Source organism: Brienomyrus brachyistius, unplaced genomic scaffold, assembly GCF_023856365.1.
Source record: "Brienomyrus brachyistius isolate T26 unplaced genomic scaffold, BBRACH_0.4 scaffold103, whole genome shotgun sequence".
NCBI lineage: Eukaryota > Metazoa > Chordata > Actinopteri > Osteoglossiformes > Mormyridae > Brienomyrus > Brienomyrus brachyistius.
The window spans coordinates 444,035-454,312 of record NW_026042378.1 but is presented as its reverse complement, the minus strand read 5'-3'; the positions used below and the strand labels follow the sequence as shown (position 1 = coordinate 454,312).

At 42.8% G+C, this 10,278-nt stretch overlaps 1 protein-coding gene across 1 annotated transcript; it reads right to left on the bottom strand.

Annotated features, from left to right (window-relative positions):
- Positions 1-887: 887 nt before the first annotated feature.
- On the bottom strand, positions 888-4,448 carry LOC125727582 (kelch-like protein 10; the record flags this gene model as incomplete). The annotated part of the gene is made up of 5 exons (XM_049004405.1): positions 888-1,263; positions 1,351-1,711; positions 2,346-2,495; positions 3,016-3,624; positions 3,990-4,448. Coding segments are annotated over 4 exons (1,524 nt in total), but the record flags the coding sequence as incomplete, so codon positions are not given.
- Positions 4,449-10,278: the final 5,830 nt, after the last annotated feature.

Sequence of the window (10,278 nt, the reverse complement as noted above, 5' to 3'; positions counted from 1 at the left end):
CTACCTTTATTTCAGTGGGACCCGTAAAATATCTGTACTTTATATTTCTGCTCTCTGAATGATTATCTTACATGTATCTACTGTATGTTAAATTTCATCTGACAGGTATCAGCCCAGTCGCTAATTAAATCCAGATCCCGTTGTAGCCTCTCCGCTGCTAGATCAATATCTGCTACGCCACCCACCCTGGTGTCGTCTGCAAATGTAACCAGTTTACTGTATGTATTGGTGTCAATATCATTAATGTAAATTAGGAACAGTACTGGTCCTAAAATTGAACCCTACGGTACCCCACTATGAACGCAGGCCCACTGTCATGCCCGGCTCATACGATCGTTGTGTGCCACGCCCCCTGATTATCCACGTGTGCTTCCCCTATCATGCCCAGCTGTACCTTGTCGTTTCGCCATGTCTTTTGTCTATATCAGTCCACATCTTGCCCTGTCCGATGTCCGTCATTGATGTTAGTGCTGTTGTCATGTCCCGTTCTGCCCATAGCCGTCTTCCCCCTAATAAAACCCCAGTTTTCCCCGTATTCTACCTCCCTGCTTCGTCCTTCCCTGCCTCCTTCCTGCCAGCCTGCCCGTTCGCACACGCAAACTCTGACACCCACAATATAATATTGTGTACAGTACATACTGTAATCAATCCAGAGGTAACATCACTTCTCCAAATTCAAGTTGCCAGTTATGTTTACTGTAGGTCCCAGGGGAAGGGGCTGCACTAAACCAGTATTTCAATTGATTACGAAAAACCTTAGTGCTTAATTAGTAATCACAGATGGTTGCAGCGGAATTTCTGAAGAGAACCGTCAAACGAGAACGAAGGAGTATATTCAAACAACATTTATCCAAAATGGGAAATTTATGACGCTTTCACAAACTAGATAATATAAAAAAGAGAACTTTATTTTAAGTATGCAATGTCAGGAGAAGATTCAACTCCGACCTCCAGCAGAGCTTCTCCCATGTCCTGGAGGACGCAGGGGACATTGAGTCCGAATGGGCCTTGTTCCATGCCTCCGTTGTGGAGGCGGCTGACTGGAGCTGTGGCCGTAAGGTGGTCGGTGCCTGTTGTGGCGGCATTCCCCGAACCCGCTGGTGGACAGCGGTGATGAAATGATGGAATGCGGCTTCGGCGGTCGTCGAGGCAAAAACTCAGGTGTGGGAGGAGTTTAGCGAGGCCATGGAAAATGACTTCCGGACAGCCTTGACTTCAAAGACCTCGATCCCACCAACACACCTTCCAATGAGGAAGCAGAGTCTGGGGAAAAAAAGAGGTGTCAATAGAAACTCACTGTATATTATAGGGAAAGAATTCGGGGTTGGGGGTGTAAATGAGGTTACGTACTGGGCATGCTGTTGTGGGCAGATGGGTTTCTCTCCTCCTTGGTGGCCGTTAGGGACTAACGAGGTGAAGCGTATTTTATGATGCGGGGGTGCGCAGGCACTACGCAGCAGCTGAAGTGTTTTCTGGCTCTGCTCATGTCCTGCGCACGATACCAGCTGCCTGTCCCCGCATCATAACACTCCACCTTGTTAGTTACCCTAAACCCATCGTGGCCGCCCATCACAAACAGGAGGTCGTCCACCACTGCGATGCCAAATTCACTGCGCGGTGTGGACATGGGGGCCACAGCATGCCAGCGGTTTGTGGTAGGGTCATAGACCTCCATGGTCTGCAGGTCATCAGGCCTGTTGATACCGCCCACCTGAGAGATGCCAAAGATTCATTATCACTTGCTTGCCAAAAGGATGGGCAAACATCAACTTTCCCAAAGTCATGAACTCTTAAGCAATTTTCACCCTATGAAAGCAGGCTCCTTAGAACCTCCCATTGTCTATAAATGACACAAGCTTATATACACATGTCAACCTATATGCAATGAAAACATGGATTTGGGCAACAGAATACTTGTATGATTCGGTGAAAACTGTGAGCCTTCAAAAATGACTCCTTATGCTAATATATTTTGCTTTTTTATTGTTATTACTTAAAACGAACACTTGAAGCTAATCAGACACTGAAAAAAACAACAATCTGACCAATTATATCTGGAACTAGGGAAAATAATTAATAAAAAATCTAAACTTTACAGCCCGAGCTAGTAGCAGAGACCCCCAGCAGATCCATTTATAACCCAGAAATAAATGCAGGGAGGCTAAAGAGGGTAGCATATATGTTTTTTATGTGTATTAAGATAAGCCTTTGCAGCAGGTATTTCTGGCATTTAACTGTTTTGTTTGGTTTAAATGCATCACAATGAAAGACACAGCAGCAAAGACAAAAAAACCATGAGTCTTACAGGTAAAATGTGAGATTTGACACAGAAAGGAATCACTCACCGCATAGATCTTCCCTCTATACGCCGTGACTCCAAGGCTGTGACGGGGAGTGCTCATTGGAGTGATCAAGCTCCATTCATTAGTGAGGGGGTCAAAGCACTCCACTGTAGAAAGGCTCTCTGTTCCATTGAAGCCCCCACAGATGTATATCTATGAAAAACAATTTAACTGTGAACACCGTTATACTGTATATGACTGGGGTTTGGAGGTTACAGATGAAGTTCATTGTGACTCAAAAATAAAAGTATATGCTATGCATAGTGTATGACAGGGTTCCCCAGTTCCGGTCCTGGCGGAACACAGTTTGCAGATTTCCCTTCTCAAACACACCATAATCAGCTAATTTTCAGGTTTAGTATGGCTGTTTGAAAAGGGAAATCTGCAAAGAGTTTTGAATTCTGCTCTGCCAGGAACAGAATAAAGGAAACCTGACATGGGAACACCATTTCATCTATCTCACAAGTCTTGGATATGACACCACAGCACTACCCAATGTGCCCCTAATGGAGACCAATAATGCATTTATGCAAATACTTAAATTTATTGAACATAGTAATTATGGATTAAAATTAGCAATCTGAAGAGAAAGAGAACTCATGATTGAGTAAAATACTCAATTTCAAGGGGAAAATGAAGGTAAACACAGGCAGACGCCCTCCCATTACCCTACCTTGCCATTCAGGGTGGTGGCACTGGCATCGTTTCGCCTCTCATTCATGGGCTCGATCTGGGTCCATTTGTTGGTTACTGGGTTGTACCGCTCTACTTTATTGAGGGGCCTGAAACCAATATGGCCACCCATGGCGTAGATGAACCCATCAAGCACGACCACACTAATATTGCAGCGCTGCCAGTGCATTGGGGCCATCTGCTGCCATGCTCGTGTGATCGGGTCATATCTGCGCACGGTATTAATAGAGTTTTGGCCATCAAACCCCCCAATGCAGTACACAAATCCATTATGGTACACCATGCCATGACCAGCTAGGTTGGTCTGCTCCTCCTGCGTGATATCCACCCAGCGGTCGGCCCGTGTGTCATACGCATCGATGCAGTTGGTAGTGCGCATGTTCCAACCACCAACAGCCAGCAAAATGTCAGAGGGCAAGCGTGGGCGGATCAGCGGGTTCTCAAAGTCAGAGAGTGGACTTTCGTCAAGATCATAGATGACCTTTAAGACATCGCTGATAATTCGCCTGCACGCCGCATTGGCCTTCACTAGATCGTTGTTTTTGACGATCTTCATAAAATATTCTGGATCCATACGAGCCATGCGAACCTACACAGAAATCAAGAATGAGAGAATTCCCATGAGTTCCTTAGTGCTTTCTGTGAATCTCTGGAGATGAGCAATTCCTAACATTAAGGATACAGCAGGAAGTGCAAATTTTAATTTCTTTAGCTGTAGCCATTTACATAGAAAGTCTCAGATGTGTCAGCTAACACTTATTTTATGTCAGTGTGTTATTTTCCATTATTTGTTACACTCTCCTCCCAAGTGTAATACCTGGAAGCCTTGGTTATAGACTTATGGGACATGGAAATGAAGGTTCAGTCTCTAGCTACAGTAATAAAGACTTCACTCAATGAGCATTCTATTGTTATATACACAAGTCAATGCGAACATAGTATAACTATACTCACCTTGGGCAACAGAACTGAAATGTGGGCCTCTCGGGTGGCAGGCTCGTGCTCGATCCAACGGAGGATGGCGTCAAACACCACATCTTCTTCTCTGACATTCAGTTCATCCCGCTCCATGATGTCACAAAGTTCTTCGAGCGTGAGTTCTAGGAAATCGTTTGATGTGATGGCAACCTCCTTAAAGTTCTTCAGGAGGAATTTGAATGCAGACTGGTGCAGCTCATTGAGGCAGTAGACTTCTCCGATTTTGACAAGCCCAACACAGTTGTCAAGGCAGAGATGCTCATGCAGGAAGTCACAGCAGCGCTGTACGATGCCCAGGACACTGAGATAATCAGCAGCTGCCAGGAGGTTCTCCACATTGTCAGCTGTGATGACCACAGAGTACGTGTAGGCGTACTCGATGACCTGCCTCAATGTTTCAGGGGAAATGCCTGGGAGTTGGTACTCCCGCTTTCCTGAATCACTCCAGTCACTGGCGAACAGAGCCCTGAAACACAATCCAGAAGTGACTCATCTAATAAATATGGGTTTTGCAGGCAAAGTTAATTAAGGGGTTTTCTAAATCTTCTGAACCAGGGACCCCCAAATGGAAATAAACCAGAGATAAGGACGCCCTGCTACAGATGATCACATAGGCATCAAAGAACTAGGGACCAGGGGCTTTAACTCTTATTTTTCCAACAGTAGCTCCCCCTTTAATATATTTTACTTGGGCTGGTGGGCAAGTCCCCTGGAATACTTTGTTTTTCCTGTTTGACATGGTCCCCTTTTTATATATTTATACCATTATTATTGTTATTATTATTATTATTATTATTATATGGTAAAAGTTAAGGTGGTACACTTATCAGAAATATTTCTGATCAGCACTGACCTACATTAATATAATTTAATATAATATATATTAATATAAACTTTCTGTCATCCTAGAGCCTTATTGCCAAGGAGAAGTCATTGCTAACGAGAGATAAAAACTGACTCCTTGCTGTTTTCGCATCTTCATATATGGGTCACAGCTACTTACTGGAAGTAGGAGCTACAGCCACACAGAATTACTCTATGGGCGTTGAATTTAACACCGTCTGCGATGAGGACCATGTCACAGAGCTGTCCTGCCAGCCGAAGCTTGTTGAACACTTCGAACGCCGGGGACATCAGTACTCGCTCCATGTCGTGTGCCATCATTATTCAAAAATGTGGATGTCTCGTCTCTTTCTCCTTTTTATACCACTCGAAATGACGTACATACGTTCTAATACGCAAAAACCGCACTTTTGCGTCACAGTGTTCTAAGATACCGTAACGTTTATTTTTAAATCTATATTTGAGATTCGAAATTGATTGGGGGGAAATATTTTCTATGCGCAATCAGCTGTACAAGAAGAACAAGTGAAATGTTTTTAATATCACTTTTGGTAAATGTATACCGTGCTTATCTTAGCATTTACGTTTTGTATTATATATGAATTGTCAAATCACGAATTCCCGAAATAAATAAAATAGTTCCTTAATTAATAAAAAAAAAAAAATCATATTTTTTCTCCTCAGCTGCGTTTCTAAAACTGAAAAACAAAAACGGTCCTTCACATGTCTGTCAGGAACGAGGTTAAAGTTCGTATCTTATTCCCTAGTTTCCACCTTAGACATAAGCCACTGAGCAACAAATGTCCACAGGACATTATTTTATGGGCTAAATCTGGTCGGCTCGTTGTGGCCTTTATTTAGAACAAAAATGGTCCTTGAAAATTGGGCTGCGTAGTCCGTCTGTTTTGGTCCACATTTAGCACAAGGCGGACGTATTTATCGGACCGCATATATCCCCAATACAGTCATGAAAACGTATTGCAGCAAGTGTGGAATTATCACAATGATTATTGTGCTGTGTACACTTCACCCAAATCCTGAACGCTATTGCATATAATCGATTATATATTATAGAGCAGTTATGTTACAATCAAGGTACAGTGTGCAATATCACTCCATGTGCTATTGACCATTTTCCTGTTTTATGATCTTTTCTTGAGAAATCGTTTTTTTTTTTTTTGTAATTCCTCACTTCTGCCGACTAACTCCTCCACGTTTAATATATTTCCGTGCAGGTTTATAAGTTTGTTTTCCTGCAGCTTCACGGCACCCATCGTTCTTGCGCACCCCCACACAGATGGACGAGTTAAGTTAGAAGTGGATGGGAGTAGCGGCAGGACAGATATTCCGAGGGCACCCATTGAACGATGTAAGTAATTATTATTTCTCGTTAGAATTCTCACTTAACACAGAATGTTGTGTTTGGCTGAAGTTTAAACAGTCGAGCTGAATTGTGGCAAGATAAGCTGAAGCTGTTCGCGTCCGCAGCTAATGCTCGCGCCATGACTAGCCAGCACATAGTGAAATGGCGAATGGATTTGGCGACATTTTCCGTTTGAATTGAGCACAGAGACGTAGGTGGTGTTTTATTTGTGGCCCTGCTTTTACAGTGGACGAGTAGCAAAGTGAATTTGGGATCAGCTTGCGTCTTTTGCAGCTAACATCACACTCGATATAGCCTAGCCGCAGTGTATGGTGGAATCGTCATTTTTGGTGTACACAACGCAAGAGCGCACGAGTGTTTTATATATTTATATATATATAAACAATTCTACTCTGGCTGAGTTTTTTTATTATTATTATTTTTCATGCTATACTATATACAAACGTTGTACAAGTACATCTTAGGATATAGTTCACTGTGACAATATAAATGGTAGGATGGAACTGAAACAGCAACGACTGTGTTTATGTAATTATTTAGGTCTGTGTATAATATCTTACTGTATCTAAAATCCCAAAGTAAATTAATTACTTTTACCCACCCACACACACACAAGACATATTAAGGATTGTACATTAACATATTTTATCGTAAAAAAAAACTGTTGTCCGAACCATACTGAATTTAACTGGATATAGATATATGCACACACAAACAAACATAATAACTAACATATAAATATAACGTTAAATATAAAACAAGCACACACAGAAGTCAAAATATGACATACATATAAAATTATTATATTAAATAAGTATAAAAGGCAGATACAATTAAAATAAGGCATTCCTAAATGACACAATTAACATGATTGCACTTTGCACAACACACAGTGATATGAAATAATTGTCATCTATATCAGGACCTTCCTTGACTTCCTTGATGCAAAGTCATCAATAATGTCATCATATGAAATCTGGCCAGCAATTGCATGATTAATGCTGATGATAGCAAGGCCAGTGAGGCGTTCTTGAGACATAGTGGACCTCAGATATGTCTTCACAAGTTTCAGCTTTGAAAAGCTCCTCTCTGCTGAAGCCACAGTTACAGGTAGAGTAACTGCAATTCTCAGAGCAATGCACAAATTTGGGTATATTTCTGAGAGTTCGCTGTCATGCACAAAGTTCAGCAGCTCAAGACAGGTCATAGATTTTGATGGTAAGTCAGACGAATTCTTAATCTCCTGTGCAAGCTCTCCGGCATCCAAGTCTGATTGGTCCTGAAAAAGCTAAGTAGCACCGAGGGTCTTACACTGTTCAGTGAGGTCATCATTTGAGAGATTTGGAAAATGTGTCAGTCCTCCAAATTTCTGTCCCACATTTTCCAATGTGGTGAATCTCTCTTGGATGGAAGACACTGCAGCATCAACAACAACATTAAAAAAGGTCACCTCCAGGTTCTTTAAGTCATCACTCAATGGCTCATCAAATGATTTGTGAGAGAAGTGCCGCTTTGTAGTTCTCTGTCTTTTCTGCTGTAGAACAGCCTCTACGTTCATGTCCTCACACATATCTTTGGCTGACATTTGTGCAGATGCAAAGCCTGTTGCCCTGTACTTGCGGAGACCTCTCTCTGTCTTTTTGAGGAGATTGCCCGCTACATCCACATGCATGTTGGGAGACTGCATGAGCTTGCTCACATGGTGGGTTTGGTTCAGGATGTCACACCACACCACTGTACAAATGCTGAATCTGTCTGATCCCACCTCCTCCTCAATGACTGACTGCAAGTGCCTTTCTGGACACGGTTAATATGCTCTTGCATTATGGGATCAAACCTTGCCATGAGTTCAACTTCTTTTAGAAAATTGCCATTTGATGGAGAAAACAATGTTTCTGTGTGTCCCCTTAGTGCTTAATTTCTGATTGCGAGAGACTGAATGATAGCAGTGAGACGAGTCAGCGCCGCTCTCCATCTTATTTTCTCAGCCTGCAGAAGTGCCATCTCTTGTTTGTTAATTGTTTCACCATTTTTAATCCTCACTACCAGCTCTTTCCATGCTTTCATGGAGTTATGGTGTTCAGGACTATTGTCACGTGAGGTGAGAAGAGAACTGGCATGCTTCCAATCTATCAGCCCAGAACTTGTTAAACGGATGTGTCTTTTAGAAAACAAAAAAAAGCAAAAAAGGCTGTTGTTTTTCTCAGAATATACTAGCCAGCTTTTAGGCATCTTTTCACCGCTAACTAGTGTTTTCTTAAAATACTGCTGGTGGCAACTTCTTCCATCACCCTCATTTCTAGGAAAAACAAAGTCAGGTGCTACCTTACTTGGTCCTTTGCAAACCAGCTGTATTCGAATGCTGTCAGTGATATCTGAAGGCCAGTTTGCAGGTTCTGTAGGCATGGGCTTATCCTCAGGGGGTTCAGCTCCAGGCATTTCTATGAGCATACATTTGCATTAGCATACACAAGTTATTTTGAATACACAGCATTCATGGTGGCGGAACAGTCTTTGCAAAATATTTTGCCACACACACACTCAGGCAACGCACAATCACACCTGAAGTGGCTGCTATTGGCTCTTCATCCTCGGGATCAGACATTTGTGGAGACACATATGTGGCTGAGGAGGTGGACGGCTCCTCATCTTGGGCGGTGGCAGTGGCAGAGGGTGCTCCAAAATGTTTCAGAAGTGCCCCTGAATAGAAACCCACTATAAAACTCTGATACATGCATGCATCATTTTCATGTTTAAAACAAACATATGATTTTGCCCAATTTATCAAATATTCAGAATTATATGTATAACAAGCATTTAATTGAATAGGCTATCACAACATCAGTGTTTGGAAGCAATGCATTACTCTGTAATTACACTAAGATGACTTTCCTAAATAATGTAGCCTTATAGTGTAAGGGATTTTTTTTGCTAAGTCAGCTAGACTACAACAGAATTCTGTCGTCCGGTTTTCGCATAAGATAGTATGCAAACGGCTAACAAACAGCCATTATAATTCGTCATACACTGAGAATAGGACACAAATCAAAAGTACTTGTCCATCTTCCATCTGTGTTAATTTTGCACTCCAATATCAACACCCATCCCCCAGCCCGAGAGTCTGGTGCTTTTGTCTTTGTTTCTTTGTTTTTATTTTGCTTTATTTTGCGTGCTGGTTATTTGACGCCACTCCAGCCAGCCGGAGAATCCCCCGCCGCCCCGCCCATCCTCTCTCCTCTCCGCCCCTCCCCTCTCCTCCCTGTGTGGCAGGCAGCAGGCACACCCCACAAATGGAGTGTACCCTCACTCCCCACAATAGGGCAATATAAAACCAGTCAGTGCCCATGAAATCCCAAAAATGCGCTGGCATGATGTCGGGGCAGCATGGGACACACACACTCAGGCATGGATACCCATGGATACCCATGATGCTATGAGGCACCAACAACCTTACGGCCACAGCTCCACACTGTTGCCTCAATAATGGAGTCCTGGGACATGGTTCATTCAGGCTCAATATCCCCTGACTATCTGGGGATGCAAGAGAAGTTCTGCCGGAGATGTGAGTTAAAGATTTCCTGGACGAGGACCTCCGCCAGACACTCCCTATGCACCATCACCAGTGCTTGGTCCCATACATCCATCCATCCATCCATCCATTGTCCAAACTGCTTAACCTACTGGGTTGCGGGGGGGTCCAGAGCTTATCCCGGAAGCAATGGGCATGAGGCAGGGAACAACCCAGGATGGGGGGCCAGCCCATTGCAGGGCACACTCACACACCATGCATTCACACATGCACATCTACGGGCAATTTAGCATGCTTGGTCCCCTTGTTAAATATTGAGATTGGGAAAATCTATTGTAGCATTATTTTTATGGGATTTCCCCAGTCCTAGTCAACTCCATTTCCTGGATGGAACCGTGAGACAGTCAGAGAGACAAACCAAGAAACAAAACTAACGGTGGGTGTTTTCGAATATTATGACTTATGACAAAAATAAATATTTATTAAAATAAGATTTCAGTTTGTACTTT